Here is a 21383-nt window from a genome sequence, read left to right on the forward strand (position 1 = left end):
CTTAATTTCTATCCAAAATACTAATTTGAATCGTATTATCTTTAAAACTGACGGAGTTTCATACAAATTTACCTCCCTCTTTTGACCCCCTTAAAGAGCGAATTTCCAAAAAAAGATTGCCTATGCGTTAGCGAGGACTAATAGGTATATAACAAAAAAAGTTTCATCATAATCCGTTTAGTAGTTTTTGCGTGAAAAGCGGACAACAAACAGACAGAAAGACAAAAAAAAAACAATCATATTTTGGCTTGTATTTGTTGTATGAAGATCACCATCTTAGTTTTTTTTAATATCTATAATATACAGATATGAGGTTGTTATAATTTTATTCTAGGTATGTATAGATATTGAGAGTGTGATTGTTCGATCTTGGGTATCATTATGTATGCCTGTTTATTCGATATTTTGTGCTTATATGGTATGTTACGTTATGCAATATTTTATGGAATAAATTTGTTTTGTTTTTAGTTATAACAACTTCACAAGTTTTAAATAATTATTGATCTTTAAGGCTGATCAAAATTTTCTGCTTAAAATGAAACGTTGATGATTTTTCTATCTTCATTATTATTGCCATCTAACGGTTTACGAAGTAACTTAATATAGGTACCATTATTTATTTTATCGGAGCCGAGACTGAGGCCTTAAAATATAACCTCTGTGCTGATAAAGTTGATCAAGTCTAAATATGGAGGATCTACGACTTACTGGGAGAAAGGACTTTGTCGCTTGGAAAATCGTTATGAAGGCATATTTAAGGAGCCAAGATTTGTGGTGCTGTATAGAACCACCGGATGATCAGCCTGTTGATGTTGACAAAGACGGTAAAGCGATGTCTATCATTGTTTTGTCGCTAGATTCTCCTAACTTTATATACGTAAACAACTGCAATACTGCAAAGCAGATGTGGGAGAGTTTACACAAAGTTTTTGATGATAAAAATGCGACGCTCTCAAGAAAAATAATGTACATTAAAGATTTAGTAAACACCAAATTGAATGAAAACGGTAATGTAGCAGATTATGTAGGCAAGATGACGAACAGCGTTCAGCGGCTGAGAAACACTGGGCTTGATATCAATGATGAAATGTTTGGAATGCTTATGTTGGCCGGTTTACCTGAGCAATATAATACCTACATAATGACATTAGGCTTTGCCAGTGCTTCTTTAAGTGCTGATACTGTGAAATCTGACCTACTATCGACTGCATATTTATATCCAAAAGATGACACATCCACGTCGAGACCAGAAAAGGGACCAAGATGCTTCAAATGTAGCCATTATGGTCACATTGCTAGAAATTGTAGAAAAAAATAATATATTTGATCTCTAGTCTTGTGAATCTCAGTGAAGGTCTTGAATATATACATCACCTGGGAACAACTATTTTAATATCATAGTTTTGGGAGAGCAGTCTTAGTAATGGGGTGCTTTTCTACCAGAGATGTGCTATGCAGCTAAGCTACGAGGATGTAATAACTAAACTGTGGAACTATGTGACCATTTCCAGAAGTGAATTCGTTTCGTTCTGCCCACAATGAATGTGAGCTTTGTGCTTATTTTGTTTTTGTGTCCTGTTTTACCATTTAAGTACAGAATTCGTTGAAATAAAATAGTTCAAATAAAAAAGGCTGTGTTTTGTAAATAATTTATTTAATTTACATTATAATTTAAGTGACTTTAGGTCCTTTTTCACCAATCATGGCTCTAGTTTGTCTTATCAGTTTACTAGAGTCAACAATATCAGGGTTTGTTTCATCAGCGTAGTCATCCAACCTCCTTCTTAACAAATACTTTAATTCATCAATGGATTCACCTCTTTTTAATGCAGATATACCTATAATATCTTCAAAATGTATTACATTTTCAGGTCTAACGTCCTCTGGTACAGTTTCAATAACTGAGTCTATGTTTTTAAATGCTTGTCTTATATTTTTTAATGTTTCATCAGCTCCAGGCAAGTCCATTTTATTTACAGCCAGTATTGCTGGCTTCTGCAGCATGTCTTCATTATACAGTTCTAGTTCTTTGTTAAGAAGTAATATTGTTTCTAAACATGATCTCATTGGATACTTGGGTCCTAATTGAAATCCTTTTACATCAGCTATGAAAAGCAGTAGTTTAGTTCTCTCTACATGCTTCAGGAAACTATGACCAAGTCCCACATTAATATGAGCACCTTCTATAAGTCCTGGCAGATCTGCTATTGATATCTGCCTTTTATCACTGAATGAAATAATACCTTTGTTTGGTTTAATAGTTGTGAATGGATAATCTGCAATTCTAGGTTTAGCTCTAGATATAGCTTTCAGTAATGAACTTTTGCCAGCATTTGGAAAGCCTACAAGTCCAATATCTGCAATCAACTTAAGATCTAATCTTATATGGTGAGTTTGACCAAAATGTCCAAGAAAATTATTATCTGGCTTGCCACCTGGCCCTCCTCTCGCTATTATTACTGTTTGATCTTCTTGATCAATTGATCCTAACACATTTCCGTCTTCTTTGTACACTGTTACTCCTAGGGGAACTTCCAGTTGCACATCTGAGCCTGGGTTACCAACTATTTTTGTTTTCCGACTGTCTTCGCCGTGGCCGGCCACTATAGATTTACCTCGAAGCTTTCCCATGATTTTTTTAAGATCCGCCTTCTCTTTGCCGATGCAGTAGACGCAACCTCCTTGGCCACCAATGCCTCCATATTTAGGGAGCCCTGTACCACCGTTGCCACCTTTAACATGAAGCCTAACAGAATCCAGAAATTGACTACGAAGATATTTGCGCGGTTTTTTAAGTTCCTTTATGGCAAATAAAGTTCTTGTAAGGAATACCATTTCAATATTTGAACAATTATTTAACTATTAAAGATATCACTTATGCTATCAGTTTTTTACAAATAAACTGAAACATAGATAGAAATAATCAAACATAATATTTCTAGTATGTTTCATATTTTTAGGTTATTTTTATGTCAACTGTCAAGCACGACTGTTTTCTTTCGATTAGGTGGCGTTCCGTTTTACTCATTTTAGTGCTTATTATTTAAGGACAAAATAAAACTACATATAATATTACCGACGCTAAATCTAGAAAATAGAGAAAACTAGAATTTTGAAGTAAACCTGCATGCAGCAAGTACCAAAGTATCTGGTTACCATCGTATAGTATGTGGAGCTGGAATTCTATATTTCTGAACGGGTGCAGTGAATGACAAAGGCAGTGATAACAGGCAGCGGATAACAGCCGATTGATTACACTGACTGAAGTGACAAGTGACATGTTAGTCTAGACATAGGACCCCGCCGCGCCGGTCTGTGAATATAAATATTATCAATTTTAAAAGATGTTCTGAAACTGCCCTTTTTAACCTATTAAACTAGAAAAACATTTGTAGAATAGGCACTATATAAAGTGTAAAAAAAGTGTGCATACCACAATAAAAATGAAAACAGTGTTTATCAGTGCATTCACTTTACTCTTTCTCTGTGAAAGATTTGTACTGATATCTTCAAGTGCTGGAGACCGGTCTATGTTATATCAGAGATGCTTGAATAAATGCGTCAACGATAATTGTACAAATGGTAGGTAACACACAATCCTTGATAGTATTTTTTTATCAAGACTGTTTCTCTGTCCCACTGCTAAGCAGAGGCCTCACCTTTGGATTTACAGTCTCCTCGGTCGCTTGCTGCGCCCAGGAACGCATCCAAGTCGTCCTGCCATCTTCGTAGTAGTATAATCATTCAAAAAATACCCAATAATGTCCCACTGCTGGGCAAGGGTCTCCTTCCGTAACGAGGGAGGGGTTAAGCCTTGAGTCCATTAAAAATATTATTCCTTTTTTTTTTCAAAATTTAAGGATCAGGAAACATGTTCAAGAGCAACACTGGTATTCAACAAGATTTCTGGTGTAAAGTGTTGCGCTGGAGCTGCAGGGAGGAGTGCTGCTATCAGTGCATGTGGTACACTGTGAGGACATTCAAGAATGCTGAGGAAGGAATACCTAAGTTCCATGGCAGGGTAAAGAATATTTTTATTGAATCTGACACTTGGTAGGTTGAAAGTAATATTAAACCCCTCATACTGGCAAATTAGTTTTAATCAAAAAATTCATCGCACTCATATGGTCAAATCAACTATAAAAAAATTAGACAAACTGACATTAATAGCAAACACAGAACAATTCCACCTACACTTAGAAAATAGATTCAGTCTATTGGATACCAATACCGAAGACACACACACTCAATACAACAACATTGTAGAAAGTCTCAAAGCCGCAAGCCAAAAAATAAAATCTCTAAAGAAAAAAGAAAAGAAGCTCTCTAATAAAAGTTTGGACCTAATTGAGAAGCGACAGAATTTTGATTTCCAATCTCCTGAGTATAGAAAAATTGATCGTAAAGTGAAGAGAAGTATACGTAAAGATATAAGGGATTACAACACTAAACTCGCCCTAACAGCACTAACCAATAACCGTTCACTCAAACTAGCTATGAGAGGAATGGAAACAGGAAAAACAAATATTCGACAGTTAAAAGATAGCGATGGAGTAACACAAGGAGATCGATCAAAAATTTTGCAAATTTGCACCACTTTCTTTCAATCCTTATACTCAAGCTCTGGAGATGCAGTCCCAACATCTGTAGATAATTATTTATGTTCCGATGACATTCCGGCAATAACTCCCTTCGAAGTACATCGAGCTTTGGCAGGTATGAAGTACAACAAGAGTCCAGGTGCAGACGGCATAAATACCGATTCACTTAAAGTTGGAGAATCAGTCCTTCTTCCTCATATTTCCAATCTTTTTACATCCATTTTGAAAACAGGTGATTTTCCAATAAATTTTTGTCATTCTGATATAATACTCTTACATAAAAAAGGTGATAAATCTAATATAAATAATTACAGACCCATTAACCTCGTTTCAAACCTATACAAACTATTTATGAAAGTTGTTGGCAATCGCATATCTGGACAGTTGGACTTAAATCAGCCACCCGAGCAAGCAGGGTTCCGCCCTGGGTTATCAACTATAGACCACCTACACTCTGTAAACCAAGTTATAGAAAAATATCAGGAATACAATCTACCTCTCTACCTGGCATTTGTTGATTACTCTAAGGCATTCGACAGTTTATATCACTCGGCCATATTTGAAGCTTTAGAAAACCAAAAAATAGAACCCACATACATTAGCCTACTACAAAAAATTTACCAAAACAGCACCGCCGCAATAAAACTTCACACAACCGGGCCATCTTTTCCAATTCAAAAAGGAGTCAAACAAGGAGATCCGCTGTCACTTAAATTGTTCACAGCCACACTGGAAGAAGTGTTTAAAAAACTATCAGTGGCTTGGGAGGAGAGGGGCATTGAAATCGGTGGAAGAAGATTAACTAATCTACGATTCGCCGATGACATTGTTCTTTTCTCACACTCCGCAACTGAATTAGGCTCAATGCTGGAACAACTGAGCCAGGCTAGCCTCGAAGTCGGACTTCACATGAATATGACGAAGACCAAATTAATGACCAACAGCGCACAACGTAACATAGAAGTAGAGGGTGAGTCGATTGCATATGTACAGGAGTACCTATATCTTGGTCAAATAGTCTCTTTCCAGACCAGACAGGATAAAGAGGTAGCGAGACGCACCGAAAATGCTTGGAGGAGTTATTGGTCGATGAAGGACCTAATGAAGGGTCCTCTGCCACTTTCATTAAAAAGAAAGCTCATGGACATGTGCATCCTCCCCATACTCACATACGGAGCGCAAACTTGGTCATTAACAGATCGTCAAAAGTCCGTACTCGGGGTATGCCAAAGAGCAATGGAGCGCAGTATCCTGGGAGTCAAGTTAACAGACCGCGTTAGAAACTCGATACTGCGCTCAAAGACACAAATTGCTGATGTTGGCCACTCAGCTGCGAAATTAAAATGGAATTGGGCCGGTCACATCTGCCGCATGTCGGATGATCGCTGGGCAAAAACAACCACTGAATGGGTCCCAGTTGACAGAAAACGACAACGCGGTAGGCCCAGAAAGAGATGGCGAGATGAGTTGGACTCTCATACTAAAGATTGGCATCAAATAGCTTTAGACAGAGATAGATGGAAAGAGGGAAGGGAGGCCTTTGCCCTGCAGTGGGACAATATGGGCTGATAATAATAATACTGGCAAAAATAAATTGTTCAATATTACTTTTTTTAAATTATGAAATTAAAATTTTGTTCAATGCAAATCTCCTATTGCTCATGGTCTTACTCATATTCCAGTAAGATGATTATTATTTATTATTTTATTTGTTCAAGTGGTTTGTATTCTGCTAGCTGTCCCCCTCCTCATTTGAAGTGCTGACTATGCCAATTAGTTGTTATTTTTAATAATAATGCATATTGTGTATTTCAGTGGCCATTCACAAGGTTCCTGGGCATGCAAGAGCCAGCATCAGCATTTGCCTCAGTCCTGAACTTTGCTGCTAACTTCTACATGTATAAGAAGATAAAGAGAGAGTTCCCATTCTCTAAATCACATGGGATGCCTATTGTTATGTTTTGGCATGCATTTGCAATGGTTAGTAGTGTTCACTTATTAGTTTATATAATACTACTGTAGCTGTACTGACTTCATTTGCATAGACATCAGAAAAATTAAAGAGATGCTGCTTCATTTTCATAGGGTCTTTAAATAAAAAAAAGTAAAGACCAATAGCACTTCCTGGCCCCAGAATAGAAACCAAGGCTTTGTGCTCGCCAGTCATATACTCTGCCTCCCAGACCACATTCATCACTAGAACCAGAATTACCAAAAGGGGTTTACTAGTAAACTTAGCTCTGTAGTTGTAGTTCAGGAAAGAAAGAATTAAAAAGAATTATACAATATTTTTTATGCATCCACAGGTATGCATGAATGCATGGGTGTGGTCAACAATATTTCACATGAGAGACAGTCCCTTCACTGAGTTCATGGACTATGCGTGCGCACTCTCCATGGTCATGGGATTATTTGTCGCTTCTATTGTCAGGTAACTAATAATATTTTTATGGGACAATAGCCATATTTTGTATGAAAGTAGCAGTACATTGATGAACAATAAATAACAAGACGGGAGTTGCATAAATATTATTTCCTTATGAGTTCTAAACCTATACCCAACATAAAGCAACACAGCTTAACCACCCAGCAATAATCATTGGGTCTCACTGATAGGGTGGATCAAAGAAGATCCATTTTGTTACAATGTTCTTTCATTAGGGAGACCAATAAATACTAATTGTTAAAATAATTTAAAGAAACCAAAACGGTATTGCTCTTATCTTGTTCTTATTTCTATAAGAATAAATTCTAAAGTCTTATAGGTCTAATATTGGTGTATAATGTTTCAGAGTATGCTACAAACGCACAAAACTGACAATGTTCCTGCTGTTGGTGCCACTGTTCTACTTCGTGACTCATGTACGCTACCTATATTCAGGAGTTATCAACTATGATTATAACATGACTTTGAACATATTCTTTGGTAAGTTACCTTTTTATGGTGCATGTCATAAGATCAATAGACTCATTATTTATTGGATGAAATTGTTTTTAGGAACAAGAACATAGTTGTATACAAAAGTCGTCAAAAGTCTTTCCTTATCCTCGAAATCAGTCTTAGAAGTGTATTTTAGACTGTTTTGATGATTCAATTTTCTGTTTGAACCATATAATATTGTATTTTTCTTCGGTTATTCTTCAGAAACCGTGATTACCCCAGTATTGCGTCTCTGCTTTGGAGAGTGACATAAAGACTTATAATGTAAAAACGTATTTTCCTTCCAAACGATCACAAAAACAAACAAGAAACTGCAATTTCTCATAAAATTACCCTTATTTCTAGGTGTATGTGGCTCACTGATATGGCTAGGCCTGTCATACAGACAGCATCGCTCCGGGCGGCGGTACGCGTGGCGCATGATCCTGTTCACTTTGCTTTCGGGAGCCGCGCTTACCTTAGAACTGTTCGACTTCCCGCCCAAGTACGACACGTGGGACGCACATGCGCTCTGGCATTTAAGTACTGCACCTCTACCGCTGCTGTTTTATAAGTAAGTTATATTCAATTTACTAATTGTCTAGATTGTATTTGTGACTGTGTCCGCCTGAAAAATTCCGCGGGATAAAATCTTACTTTATTAGTCCACGTAATTAAATATTTATGTGCTCAATTTCGTCGTTTTCGTTAGGTACGTTTTGCGTGAAATAGTTGCATTGTACAGTCATCCTCATAAACTTCCGCAATAAATAATATTTTTTGATTTTACGTTCGTCTGTTTTGATTTGTAAGTAGGATTTTAATTGAATTTGTTAAATAAAGATTCTCGTCGATTAAAAATCAGCTCTTAGCTATTTTATATAATATAATATAATTTCCTAGTGTCTGCTCACGACTTCCTCCACATTAAAATATTTTCCAGGGTAAAAAGTATCCTGTGTCAATTTGGTTTATAAGCTATCTGTTTAAATCTGTTCTATAGTTTTGATATGATTTAGAGTGACATAAATCAATCTAATTATCGAAACTAGTAATTTAATTTTTAATTTAATATTGATGGTTAGGTTACATTATCTAATCGTAATTATAATCATTTATTGTAATATCGAGGGCAGATCGCTTCACCTGGACCGCCCTCAAAGTAGGAGAGCAGTTCCATGGGACGACCTGTACCCTTCAAAAATACGTTCGCCCTGTGCAGGACATAGCCAAGAGGTTATCAAGGCCAAATAATTTCCTTACTCAATAGATTGAGGCACGAATTGAAAATACGCTCTCAGACTATCTATACGAGCCGTGTGAACGAAACCATAGCGCGATTCAGGATTACTGCACAACGCCATCTATCGAGCGTGAAGTCAAACTTTATACATGACCTTGTTTGAGGCGTTAGTATGAAAATGTTTCTTTTTTGCTATTAAACGCGTAATTATTACTTTAATTCGTTAGTAAGTAGTTCATTTGTGCTTGCGTAATCCTGTAAATGTCCTTAAGTTGAGTCCTGTATTGGATTCTTATTTCAAACGAGTTCAGAAACAAAACTTGGTAAGAAGCAATAGTGCTGAGTTATGATTTCAACTTTTTGTAACAAATACAGTCAAGATTTAATTTTAAGGTATTTGTAAGAATAATTTAAGGTAAATTATGTTGCGACTTATTTTGAGTTTTTAAATCATTTTTATACATAACTTGTATATGATGGTAACTGTACTTATAAATTGACGATGTTTTTTTCAGATACGTAATAGACGATCTCCGGTACTTGCAGTCTAAAGAGCTTGAGAAAGTGGCGCTCAAACTAACATGAGTCATCTTACTACTTCTGTACAGACATATAATACTTATATCTAGGTTTAAATAAATTGTTAAGTTTTCAATATTTAAGTAAGACTTTTCTTTATATTGTTGTTAAATGTGTTTCTTGACTGAATTAACTAAAGGCAATTTATTGTATAAAGAATTGAAATTTGGAAATCATTTTTAGCTACGTTATGCTTGCGACTACAAAAAAGTAGTAGATATGTTTGACAAAGTAAGGCCTGAATTTATTCTACACCGTTACAAATGTTCTCATCATTATGATGCATGACGTGTAAGGCTTGATACACACATATTCGGTTCGGCAGTTTTTATCGTTCAACAAAACTTATCTTAGCAATTTACTGCACTTGTTCGGCTTGTGCTGATTGGATCCGTTATATCATAGGTCCTTCGTTTTCGATCAAACACGGCGATGCCGAACTTTCATCTACACATTATCTATACATAGTTTGTTTTATCACCCGGCTGGGTCTATTAACGCTAAACCGAATATGTGTGTGCCACCGCCAGCCATAATTTGCTAAAATGTGTGTCTGTACTTTACAATAGTGTTACAATAAAGTTTAATGTTTAATGTTTTAAAATGTTGAGTACCAACACTACCTCATTCGATTACGAACTATAAGCAATAAGATAGAACCACAATAGAAATAAGTTGTTTAATTTGTGACATAGTAATAATGTCCAATATTCGTGTATAGTGTTGCTAGTTATTTTCATAAGACTGAAATTTTGTTGATGTCTGACCTATACTTCGAGACAACTTTTCGAAATACAATATCTACTATACTGAACTATTGCAGTTTATCGTGCTTTTATGTACTTATGTTTAGTGTAATTTATGATATTTATTAAAATTACTGACATTTAATTTTGTTTGTTTTACTTCATGCAACACCTTATATATACACCTACTGACGACTCGGCATGATTCTTGAAACAAACTTTTATGTTCTCAGCTGTAAAATAAAAAAGTTATCTTGCATTTCGTTTGGTATTTCGTCACATAAATAAGTAACGAAACTTTGTAAAAGGACGGTTACTAATATGAATTTTACACAAAAAATAAACTAAAAGAATGGATGTTGAAAATTTTTATTTAAATTTTCCAAATAAATTAACATTCACAAAAACACATACAAGGGACGCGACAATTAATTTTCAAGTAAGAATTTCTTCCATTGTTCACCACAATTGCAGGCAATTTTACGTTTCTTGAACCACGCGAGACCTTTAGCCGGGAGCTTGGATCCTGGCTTGGCAGCTTTAATGTTCTCTTGAGAAGCAAAACCTCTTGGATTCTTCGAATTATCTGTAGTTTTAGTATCTACAATCGTTGGTCTCGCTTCATACGTTTGGTAGTAAGGAGGTCTGCGCTGATCGGAGCGGTAGTTCGCTGACGTATCATTATATCTCTCCTGGAACATGAACTTCTCATTCCACTGCCTTCGATACTCTTGCTCCATGTAGGGTGGCAGCCTGGTTTTCTCCGGGCTCCTGTCTCTCTGATACGTTTGCTTGTATGAAACTTTTGAATGAGTTCTTCGTTTCGGTAATGTTTGAGCTCTAGTTTTCGGAGCTTTTTCTATCTTCTGACTGTAAATAGTCTGGTAGTCATCAGAGTCACTCGAGGCGTCTTCATCACTCTCCGCTGATTCGAGCTTCTTCTCCTTGTCTTGTTTCCTTCTACTTCTAGTTTTGAACCCTTGTCGTACCGAGTTGAACACCTTACTGAATAAACTACTCTTCTGCTTCTTCTGTTTCTGTAATTACAAAAAGATTATTATACAGTTTTATTTTTTTGGCATAGATACTCATACGTCGACGAGTATATACAGCTATTACCAATGCTGTCTACAATATTATTATTAGTAAGGTACTTACATGTTTATGATCATCGGGAACACACGTGGCGTCAGTGTCGGTGTCGCTACTCTCCACGTCTGATTCCGTCATAGAAGTTGTCGTATTCTCTATCCTCCTGCGCTGCGACACCATCTGCTTACGATCATCCTCGAAGTACGCGTGCTTAGTCTGGGCCAGATACTTTTCCAGTCGCTCCTTGCGAAGCCTTGCCTCAATATCGGTACCCGTAACGTCTGATCGAGATCGAGTGTGCAACTCATTCATTGTCACTCCACTATCTATGGTCGTGTTTTGAGTTTCAGAGGAAATTGGAGTATTTCTCTTCCTGTACAATTCTGACACGATGTGCTCCACGTCTGTACCCTTGTTTACTTCTTTGACAGACTCCGGCTTATCCACAACCTTCCTCGAAGATCTATCGTTGGCAACTGTATGAACTGATTTGACGTTCTCAAAGTCGCTCGAGGAAATGTTTTTATTAGGCACTCCCATACTTAGCGCCATGGACTTGTAAATCTCTTTTATCAATTTCTCAGTTTCTTTGGAAGCAGTGGCCTCCTTTACTACGTCCGTATTAGTAGCAATAGTTGTTGCAGGTTTTACGTAACTAGGTTTCAATGGAGAGTTGTTACGATAGCAACTGGAGCACATGTGCCTTCCCGGAGTTTGAATGAACAGCGGAAAGTTCTGAACGCATTTCATCGGAGACGGTGGGTAGTAATACTGGTTGGAAGTCATTTGCTTTGAGCATGATGGCATGTATGGATTAATGTTGTAAGGGCTGTAAGTAAAACTGCTCAGAAGCCTGGAGCCTTGCATGGCGCAGGGTCCACTACCAGGCACGTTTATCGGTAGACTACTTTGTATGTTGGTTTGCATCGTTCCTCGCTTGCTGCCCTGACTGCTGCCGTGTAGACTGTTCTGGGTGTTATTCAGAACACTGCCTCGCTCTGGGCCTTGCGAGTGGCTTAACGATCCTTCTTTATGTATGGTCGAACCTTTCTTTGATTGATCACTTGCACTACTTTTTGTAAGACTAGTAACTTTCACTTCTTGTAAAACGGATTGTAATATAGATTTTATCTGATTCAATGTTGCCTCCGTCTTGTCGCCATAGTTGTCGTTTGAGCTTGTCGTTTGACACTCACTATCGTTTATAATAGTTGTTAAACATTCAGCGTCAGTCTTAAGCGGCACAATAGCAGGTTCGTAGCCTTTTTCTGGAGTTTTCGGAGCAAGTACCTTGGGGTAAACACTTCCTAAGTTTATGCTACAACTTTTAGAATTAGTAATGCCTACCGGCCAAGTATTACGTATTTCCTTTCTCGCTTTCCAAACGTGTCTAGGAGTTGGTGCTTTTCTACTGATTTTGGGAACCGTTCGCAAGTTTATCGGTTGGTTTAGGCGTGGATCACGACGGTCAAAATAAAGAGGATTATACATCGGGTAGGTGCGAAGTTTAGTGCGCACGTGCTCTGGCCAACATTTTATATCAATCGTGGGTCTTATTTGCAGAACCGGTGACTTCTTAGCTTTAAATGGCTTTTCTTTAACCGGAATAACATCATAGAGAGCAGAGTCGTAATATCCACCCTCAGTGTTCATCTTGTTCACTCTGTACGGTCGGATATTAGAGTCGCTCATGTGATTGTCTATGTTTTGGAACTGTCCGTGGCAACACGAGCAGACGTCAGACTCATAATGGAGAGGAATGGTGCATTCTTGTGCATCTCTGCAGACAGGCGACGAGAACCTACTAGTGTTGGAAAACTTTCCTACTAGAGGTCTCGGCTGGTACTGTCTTTTTATCACGTCTTCTAAATAAGAGCGGGTCACGACGTCGTTACCTCTGTCCACGTAGTTGGTCGTATATCGACCAAACGGAGAATTATTTGTTTGAGCGTAGTAAATATATGGGGAGTTTTGATTTTTTATATGAGACTTTGAACTTTTCGACTTGTTACACTTCTTCTTCTTCTTGAAGAAACTTTTACGATCCTTCTGCTCGCCGAGTATGAAGGGTTTGATCCCGTCCATGATTTCTAGGTAACGTCGGTATGGTCTGTTGCTATTTAAATTAGTTTTGATCGTAGGAATGGGTGGTACATCATCTAGCCGAGATGAGACTGATGGTAAGTCTCTGAAGGAAGTGGAAGGCTTGAATAAGGTGTTGGACCTATTTTTGATAGACGGGCTGGCGGCAAGGACCCGTGTGCTAGTACTTCGATCCATGTCTAACGAGTTACAAGCGACCGCCGTGTTCGACATCTTTGGAAACTTGCTACTGCATATTGCTGTATTGACAGTTTTCTTGTGCGACGCGGTCATAGGCGACCGACCAGCTCTCGAGTCTTCCAGCTGCTTTTCTAGATTAATTATCTTCTGTTGTAAATCTGATACATCGATTGGGATACAGGAAATGATTTTTACTTCAGTCTGCGAGGGTGTGTTACCTGAAAACAAGAGTCTATTCATGAAATACATCTTTCTACATACATTACAGCTTACGAAATCGTACAAAAGAGTTTTCAGAATAAGTTACCTAAATTAAAAGCAATTCGCTTCAGGAAGTTCTCCACACCCTTGAATCGTTGTGCACCTCCTCCTCCCGGGCCACAGCCCCCAGGACAATCAGTCTTGCTCATGACGAACTAATGCTTTGTAGTCTGGCGTTAATTGTGAAGATGAAGACCACATTCGATGGACAGCTCTAAAGGCTAGTGATACTCAAGGCTTTTCGCATTCAGTCATTTGATGGTTAGGTCCCAACTTGCCTAGTTGGCGCATTCACGAAGGAGTACTTCTCGCTGACAACTATCCTTCGGCGTTTCACTGGTACACTACACGGGTAAACATTTGAAAGGTTAATACATATATTCTGCAAATACAAAGCCTAAGCAATTATGAAATTCATCATACACTGAAGTGGCAGCGACGATCCGACTAGTAGCATGATAAACTTTATGTACAATGTTACAAGTTTTAAAAACGTTTGAAAGAATGATCGAGACGTCGTGAGCAGTCGCATGTGAGCGTGTTCTGTCTCCAGCTTCTTCTCCCGCTTACTGCCCCTTTTCTTGCTCGGTGCCCCACAGCCTGAGTGTTTTACGCAACGCCCGGGCGTGTCATCTCGCGCACCGTCATGAACCCTATGCTCTGAACTTACCTTTTTCGATATATCTTGACAAATGATTTATAACCTGATAACGGGTACTCTCGTCGCCCTTTTATTGAAAACTTGTAGTTTCATTTTGATCCAGAAATTAATAAAATAAACAGAAGTAATAAAATCATAAAATACACGGTCACATTTGGAACTCCATTTTAGCAAGTGTGACACGAAGAAAATTATATTGACAGACTGTCAAAATTTATTTTTAAAGATTTAAACAGACGGACCATTTTCTTTTCGGCCAGTAATCAAGTGGTTTGTTTATGTTTGATTTTCGATATCGTAGTCGATTTTGTACCCTTCATTCTTAAGGGGCTATAAACTCTACAGATTCCACTAAATATTCAGAGTTTTGAAAAGCATTTAACTTTCAACAGCTCATTGCTTTATTTGTTAACAAGGAGAGGATGGGCATCTCTTCGCATGAGTGAAATTGATCGTTCCTTGACCACTGACTGGTAGGCAGGTAGGGTGAAAGTGTTTATTTGCTTGATCTCCTTTCATGTGAAAACGGCTCAACCGAATTGGATAACAATTTTGGAACGCTATAGGTTATGCTCCGAGGTTTTTTTAATAAGCCTGCTTATTAAAAAAAATACCGCCTAAAACAAGGGGGGCTTTGAACGTGAGTGGAGCCGCTTTTCAGATAGTAGGTAATAAATAAAACACAAAACACACCTTTTAAGAACATTCTTAATACGACATTACAATACAAAACGCAACAATTTAAGACATTTCATAAACTCACATTGACGTCACACACACCTAGATGAACATCCGTGGACGGAACATGGTCGGCGGCTCGCCGAAACTCGACTTGTCTTTACCTAACAGCGTTCGTACAACCAAGTTCCGTGGAGAGAAAGGATTTCTTTTATAAAAAAGCTTCTTAAGCATGGCATTCCTCAGCTTCATGTCGCCTTCAGCCAGTTCCTTTTGAGTTTTTAAGGAGTATGACATGGGATCCGAGCCTATCCCCTGCATACCGGTCATAGCCTTCGACTGCAGATTCTTCCAGTTAAAGAATGGCTTCGTCTTATTTATTTGAGGTTTGGCGGGCACCTCAATTGGTCGCGGCGTCTGCGTAGAAAAGGTGCGCTGATAATCGTCTTCTGTCCCCATCGCTGACATCAGTACCGGCTGCTGCATCCTTTTCTTAAATTTCCGGAAAATAGACATCTTCCTCTCACTCTGCGTGCCTGTACTCTTCACTTCAATCTCCTTTAAACACAGATGTGGCTGCATCTGGCTGTAGCTGCTTGTATCATACGAGCTGTTGAAGGGTGGAGCTGAAGGCCGATGTCGTGGAGCATAGGGAGAGTTAGGATGTCCATGGAGTCTCTGCTGAAGCCTCTGCCCGTAGGGATCTTGCTGCGGTGATACCATGTAGTCCCGGGCATTAGGGTTGTACGGCGGATGGTAATCTGGTTGATATTCGTACGGCCGCGGCGGATAGTCGCGCGGGCCTGGCTCGTATTCGTGCATTCGCGGGTGTACGTCATGTGGCTTCCCGTGGTAATCGAGTGATTGCGGCGGATAGTCTGGTGGCCTCTGATACAGCCTGTCAACGGGCGGAGCGTGGTAGAAGTCTTGGCCGTGCATCATGTAATTTGTGACCTCCTGCCTGAACGGAGGGTTCTGTTTCACCTCCTCGTCTACCACGCTTTCAGTTTCGCTGAGTTCCTCTATGACATCCTTTTTCTTCTTCTTGAAAAGCCCAAACGAACGCAAGACTTTTGAAAACCTATTGCCCTTGCCCTGAAAAAAAAATACAACCGATTACAAATAACGCTCATTGTTATCTTTGATAAAAAAAGGCATGAATAAAAAAATATCTAACCTTGTCTTGGTCAGAAGAATCATACATTTCAGTTCCAGACGTAGACTGCGTAGTTGCTTCTAGGCTTAGCTTCTCTAGCACCGTGTCGGAGTAGCTAGCGTTAGTGACGCTGTAGTATGCGTCCGAAACGAGTCTCGAGCCTATAGCTTCACAGCTTTTTGAAAAACACTTCAGTGGCGCAGTACCAACGTTAGCATCATTTTGGAACTGCCTGTAACTACCACCGACGCTTCTGGACGTTAACAATTTACTGTCGAGCATACTAGTATCGTCATGCTTTCTCTCTTTATGATCATTGCTGATATGCCTTCGAGGAGGCCCCTGGGCAACGTATTTATATATCTCTTTAATAAGCTCATCAGTTTCTGTAGGGCAGGGTGTTTCGGTGTTTTTGTTGCAATAGTTGCTAATGCATTCTTTCGGAGCGTTCGTGCAGTTTGTGCACGGTATACTCGGATTGGGCACAAGATATCCGTTTGGCACTGACATGGGACATGGACACACCGGCAGCACCGGGTAGCAGCACGGGTTAGTAAACTGTGGCTGCATGTACGGAGCGACACCACACTGACCTGCATTGTAGTTACTATAACTCGTATTATTAGGCATCATATTATTAAGTTTTCCATGAGCTTCTTGCAGGGCGTTACCTTCGTTTTCAGAGGTCTTACTCGATACGTCCGACTTATCGCTTTGAGAGGCGACTGCTTCTTTTTTTATTTCGTGTAAAAAAGTTTGCAGTATATCTTTTATTTCACAGAGTGCTTTGTCAGTTTTATCAACCGTTGTTGTTTCGGTCTCTTGTGTTTTGTTAAGAGTAGTGTCGGCCGTTACGCTCGTCTGCTCGTTGAGGAACAGAGGATATTGTAAACTGCTCATGGTACCTGTGTCTTGATGACTTTGCTCTTGAACCTGCTTGTGTTCTACCTGAGGTTTAATCGGTTTTGGTGGTTTGCGCAATGGAATGACATCTATTTCCGGTATCACCTCAGAAGCGATATCGCTTTCAAAACGTTCCATACGGTCGTGGTATCGTTTTTGTCTGTTCGGTAAACGCCTTTTCAAGTGTTGTCGATGAGCTATGTAGTCCTCCAGCTCGTTGTAATACTGAGCTTTGAGGTTAAGTTTGGGCCTCAGGGTCCTCGGCGATGGTGGAACTTCTCTGTAACTCTGGTATGGTATCATATTGTCTTCTACAAACTTCCTTCGAGTTTTGGGACTGGACCTTTCCTTGACCGGCACTAGATCATACATATCAGAGTTGCTGTATGTGTCTACTGGCATCCTACGATCCTTGTGTCGAAGAGGCTTCTTGCAGCTGTAGAGGCGAGTGTCGCAAATACTTCTCATAGCATTCATTTCGTCGCGATGCGAGAGTCTGGTGTGATTCTGTCCGCTATTCAAAGTATGGCCATAAATACAAGAACACAGTTCAGCGTCTTCAAGTATATTTTCTTGTATTGAGAATTCTTGATCTCGGCAAACTGGCACCGAAAACTGGCTCATATTAGAACCTTTCCTACCAAACATTTTTACCGGTTTATATTGCTTTCTTATTATGTCTGCAATAAAATCGGGATCAACATCTCGTATGGACTTTTTGGGCTTGCGATGTTTGCTCGGTTTGCCTTCGTAAGGGCCCTTGAAATGATCATCAGTGTCTTTCTTCGAGCTTTCCTTGTATCGTTTCTCTTTGCGATGATGATGAGATTCTCCCGTATACTCTGGTTTTACATGTTTTCTCTCTTTGTGGTAGTAACTCTTGTTGCCGTAGCTTATCGAAGGGTTTGCGAGCGAATGGAAACTGCTTGTAGAATAAACGGAAGCAAAATTGTCATAGACGGACTTCGCTTTGTGTTTGTATAATTTAGAACCAGTACTGGCTATCTTCTGCATTTTACTTTTCTTGCTTTTTACCTTTGGAGCGTGGCCATCGTGTTCCTCGATCAATTCCCGACTCTCTCGCTTGCTATCATTATGTGATCTCCGCGAATAACCGCTTTCTTCAGATTTTTTGTAATTACACTCTGAAGACTTGTATAAAAGTTGTGTTTCGATGCCATTCGACTTTAACTCGGACGATGCTTCGGTTTGTTCTTTGATAGTATCTATCTCATGCTTCAGATCTGATTGGTAGAAGCTCTCTAAATCCCTCTTGGAGCAGTCCTCCAGACACGGAATCTCTTGGCAATGTTTGCTCACCTCGTCTAGCTGTTGTTCTAGACCATTGATCTTACGCTTTAAGTCGGTGACGTTGACGGCAATGCTAGAATTTATTTGAATATCTTGTTGCGATGGGCTCCCTGCAATATACTTGTAATATTAGAATGACTTACACTGTAGCTATCGCGTAAACGGAAGTTCTTGCTACAAAGTCGCAAATCTTACGACTTCTTAGGTAAGACTTTTGGACAAGGCAGTTCCCTCAAGTCTGACCTATGCAGTCTCTACAATCTAAGACGAGTCTTAAACTATTGACCTGTTTCATCATGATAAACTTGGCGGTACTTCATATTGTTTTCTTTAGAGTACTCTGCTATTGCGTAAAGAAGTCATGAAAAGTTTCTTACCTAGAGCTCGTCGAAAAAATTCTCGTATAGCCCGGTACCTAAGCTTGGTACGGGGCGATATGCGTCGTCGGGGGGTGCGCAATGTCATCACCCGTTTTGATACCGACGACGTCTGTAAATTATTAAATATTCTTATTAGGACGGTTTTTTTCCATTTTACTAAACATCTCTTTGTACTTATGCAAAAGTCATTCTCGACGTGTGGGCCGTGTTGTTCATTGTCTCAACGCACAACGCAGCCGCATACGTCGACACCGCGCGCTTTTTGTTCTGTTCGAGTGATGGACGCAGCTCCAGTCCGTCACCCAAACCGAGCCCAAAACTATGTATACCCGACGTACTCCCGTTGCGACCCGGGTCCGTCCCGCAACCGCGCCGTTTTGTGTTTACGCTTACAAATGATAAAAATATAATAAAAATATTGACAAATGTCCTCTACCTTACAATATCGTACAAAAATTTATGTAATTCGTAGACGTGTTCCATCAATCAATAATTCCATGTTCACCTGAAAGTTTTACCAAAAGAAAAATTATTACGCTTATTGTTAATTTTATTTTATATGAGACAAAAATACGCTTGACTTTTGAATTTCATCTGACTTTTACGTCTTTCGTTTTTTAGTTATTCTTTGAAAAGATATGGCCAGTTGTAGGCTAGAACTTTGAATGCGAAACAACAGCGTGACTTTTTCTAGTATTTTATGGCTTTTCAATAAAGAATAATACTGGTACACTAGTTACCCATTTGAATTTTCTTTAATATCTAAAATATTTTTTCGTTGAAAATGCTTCTCACGCGTCTGCCATCCCGTTGTGAATTGATTATTTTACAAAATTAAAAGAGTGATAATAAAAACCAAAACTTAAAACCTTTTTACATATTTTTAAAAGCAAATAACAGTATTTTTGATTATAGAACGCATGTAACTTGACACATGTTTGACATCATTTGACACATCAACATCTAATTTTTGATATTGCATATTTTTTGGTTTATAAAATACAAAATGCTTTCAAAATTCTTACGAACCTCTTACAAATCTAACGCAAGTCAATTGTTGCTGAGACGTGTGGTGCCTAAAGTGAAGAACGTGAGGTATTCGGACCTGATACCTCCGTCGCAGTATGATACGCCGTTGTCAAACAAACTGAAGCTGGGATACGTGGCCAGAGTGTACTGGGAGACAATACCACTGTTCGTCTGCACAGCTATCAGCATATCACTTGTATTCTTAGCCGTTATATGGGCGTGTAGAAATAAGGTAATTGATGTTTCTTTTATTTACTACCTAGGTGTTCAAAATTATAGTCTATCACCTACCAAATATCAAAATCGCTTCACGTATAGCCGCAGAAGTAAGACAGACAGACTTTTTAATAGATAAATTTATAATTTTCTGTGTAGCAAATATCTGGTCTCTGCCTACATCTATGTGAAGAAGGTGTGTGTTTTTTGTATGTATGTACTTACATACGTATGTCTCCGTAATAATTTTCATTAATATTTGTTTTATAGTTTTGCCTTGATTTTGATAATTTTGCATTTATCACATTAGTAAGACTTGCTAGTGTTAGTTTCTTCGTGTTGCAGGTAGATGTCGTATTTTCTACACATAGCCGCGCGTCGATATCTCGCACGATGGACTTGAGGAACCCGTCTGTGCACAAGATAGTGATCATCAACCAGCGCTACGAGCCGTGGCCGGAGATGCAGGACGTGCTGGACAAAATGACGCTGGCCGAGAAGAGGGCGCTGGTGCGCGCGCAGTCTTGCAGCCTGCCTTAGAAAACATCTTTCGAAACTAACTTTGCGATATTTGGTTTTTATCTAATATTATACAGGATATAAATAACAATTATTTATTAAATATATTAAGGCGCACTAAATAAAGTGGTTGTCAAGCTAACACCATTGTGTTGAATTCGATTCCTATACGTTTTTTTGCGATTCACGGTTAGTTGTTTCGGGCAGTTGCACCGCGGGGGATATCGTATGCATTTCTGACTAACTACCTTTTGGCTGGTATGATTTGTGCCGAAACGTCAAGTAAATTTGAGTAAAATGCCTATTTACACTAATTCCCGTATAATATTAGATATTACTACATTAGTGACGTAGTGTGGCTGGCTTGGAGTAAAATGTCGTACAGTACTGTTCTACTAACTGCCACTCGGGCTTGACCACGCGATGAATAAACAAATTGTAGGTGGATTTAGTATGTCTTTTTCATAATTATGTTTTATACAAATTGAAAGGGACTGTAATTTTATTTATGGTTAAATATATATTTTGTATAAATAAGTATTTATTTTACTTTTTACACCTCGGAAGCCAAACCTGTGGGTTGATTTTTAGTAATATCCAATATCAATATTGGATGTTAACATGTTACAAACGAATTTAATTCTGCCTTGCTGTATATTATTTCCTTTGAAATTATTAATGTAACAATTTATAACAGTGAAAAAATAAGAGTCTAAAGTTCTCTGTATGGTGCAAGGTGCAACGCAGACATATATATCCTATGTAGCAATTATTTATTATATGTAGCAAATATAAGCAATTATGA

At 38.7% G+C, this 21383-nt stretch overlaps 5 protein-coding genes and 1 non-coding gene across 6 annotated transcripts; 2 read left to right on the forward strand and 4 right to left on the reverse strand.

The window, feature by feature from the left end:
- Positions 1 to 1635: 1635 nt before the first annotated feature.
- LOC142987899 (GTP-binding protein 10 homolog) lies at positions 1636 to 2986 on the reverse strand. Its single transcript, XM_076136853.1, has one exon. It carries the CDS (start codon positions 2833 to 2835, stop codon positions 1672 to 1674), a length of 1164 nt encoding a protein of 387 aa, XP_075992968.1. The 5' UTR covers positions 2836 to 2986; the 3' UTR covers positions 1636 to 1671.
- Positions 2987 to 3244: 258 nt separating this feature from the next.
- PGAP3 (Per1-like protein PGAP3) lies at positions 3245 to 10228 on the forward strand. Its single transcript, XM_076136854.1, has 7 exons — positions 3245 to 3582; positions 3861 to 4021; positions 6417 to 6581; positions 6908 to 7032; positions 7394 to 7527; positions 7888 to 8095; positions 9280 to 10228. The coding sequence occupies exons 1-7, from the start codon at positions 3444 to 3446 to the stop codon at positions 9347 to 9349; spliced, it is 1002 nt and encodes a 333-aa protein (XP_075992969.1). The 5' UTR covers positions 3245 to 3443; the 3' UTR covers positions 9350 to 10228.
- On the reverse strand, positions 8651 to 8801 carry LOC142972689 (U12 minor spliceosomal RNA). The gene has a single exon (XR_012959469.1). It is a non-coding gene; the product is annotated as a U12 minor spliceosomal RNA (small nuclear RNA).
- Positions 10229 to 10517: 289 nt separating the features above from the next.
- On the reverse strand, positions 10518 to 13890 carry LOC142987835 (uncharacterized). The gene is made up of 4 exons (XM_076136774.1): positions 13772 to 13890; positions 12203 to 13682; positions 11248 to 12061; positions 10518 to 11126 (listed from the first exon to the last, which is right to left on the reverse strand). The coding sequence occupies exons 1-4, from the start codon at positions 13872 to 13874 to the stop codon at positions 10518 to 10520; spliced, it is 3006 nt and encodes a 1001-aa protein (XP_075992889.1). The 5' UTR covers positions 13875 to 13890.
- A 1276-nt stretch (positions 13891 to 15166) lies between these two features.
- On the reverse strand, positions 15167 to 18729 carry LOC142987836 (uncharacterized). The gene is made up of 3 exons (XM_076136775.1): positions 18678 to 18729; positions 16242 to 18544; positions 15167 to 16159 (listed from the first exon to the last, which is right to left on the reverse strand). The coding sequence occupies exons 1-3, from the start codon at positions 18727 to 18729 to the stop codon at positions 15167 to 15169; spliced, it is 3348 nt and encodes a 1115-aa protein (XP_075992890.1).
- Positions 18730 to 19745: 1016 nt separating this feature from the next.
- Positions 19746 to 21109, forward strand: LOC142972636 (uncharacterized). Its single transcript, XM_076113919.1, has 2 exons — positions 19746 to 20075; positions 20405 to 21109. The coding sequence occupies exons 1-2, from the start codon at positions 19821 to 19823 to the stop codon at positions 20597 to 20599; spliced, it is 450 nt and encodes a 149-aa protein (XP_075970034.1). The 5' UTR covers positions 19746 to 19820; the 3' UTR covers positions 20600 to 21109.
- The last annotated feature ends 274 nt before the right edge of the window (positions 21110 to 21383 follow it).

This window comes from Anticarsia gemmatalis, chromosome 4 (genome assembly GCF_050436995.1).
Source record: "Anticarsia gemmatalis isolate Benzon Research Colony breed Stoneville strain chromosome 4, ilAntGemm2 primary, whole genome shotgun sequence".
Lineage (NCBI taxonomy): Eukaryota > Metazoa > Arthropoda > Insecta > Lepidoptera > Erebidae > Anticarsia > Anticarsia gemmatalis.

What these genes read in the sequence shown, in the direction of transcription:
- LOC142987836 (XM_076136775.1), bottom strand. Translation starts at nt 18,729, where the DNA reads ATGAAACAGGTCAATAGTTTAAGACTCGTCTTAGATTGTAGAGACTGC. An exon ending in AGATTGTAGAGACTGCATAG is followed by an intron (nt 18,545 to 18,677) that starts GTCAGACTTGAG and finishes AGTATATTGCAG; the next exon opens with GGAGCCCATCGCAACAAGAT. An exon ending in ATTCTTCTGACCAAGACAAG is followed by an intron (nt 16,160 to 16,241) that starts GTTAGATATTTT and finishes TTTTTTTTTCAG; the next exon opens with GGCAAGGGCAATAGGTTTTC.
- LOC142987899 (XM_076136853.1), bottom strand. Translation starts at nt 2,835, where the DNA reads ATGGTATTCCTTACAAGAACTTTATTTGCCATAAAGGAACTTAAAAAA.
- LOC142987835 (XM_076136774.1), bottom strand. Translation starts at nt 13,874, where the DNA reads ATGAGCAAGACTGATTGTCCTGGGGGCTGTGGCCCGGGAGGAGGAGGT. An exon ending in ACCATACATAAAGAAGGATC is followed by an intron (nt 12,062 to 12,202) that starts GTTAAGCCACTC and finishes CGTGCCTGGTAG; the next exon opens with TGGACCCTGCGCCATGCAAG. An exon ending in TTCCCGATGATCATAAACAT is followed by an intron (nt 11,127 to 11,247) that starts GTAAGTACCTTA and finishes TTGTAATTACAG; the next exon opens with AAACAGAAGAAGCAGAAGAG.
- LOC142972636 (XM_076113919.1), top strand. Translation starts at nt 19,821, where the DNA reads ATGCTTTCAAAATTCTTACGAACCTCTTACAAATCTAACGCAAGTCAA. An exon ending in TATGGGCGTGTAGAAATAAG is followed by an intron (nt 20,076 to 20,404) that starts GTAATTGATGTT and finishes TTCGTGTTGCAG; the next exon opens with GTAGATGTCGTATTTTCTAC.
- PGAP3 (XM_076136854.1), top strand. Translation starts at nt 3,444, where the DNA reads ATGAAAACAGTGTTTATCAGTGCATTCACTTTACTCTTTCTCTGTGAA. An exon ending in TTTGGCATGCATTTGCAATG is followed by an intron (nt 6,582 to 6,907) that starts GTTAGTAGTGTT and finishes ATGCATCCACAG; the next exon opens with GTATGCATGAATGCATGGGT. An exon ending in TTTGTCGCTTCTATTGTCAG is followed by an intron (nt 7,033 to 7,393) that starts GTAACTAATAAT and finishes ATAATGTTTCAG; the next exon opens with AGTATGCTACAAACGCACAA.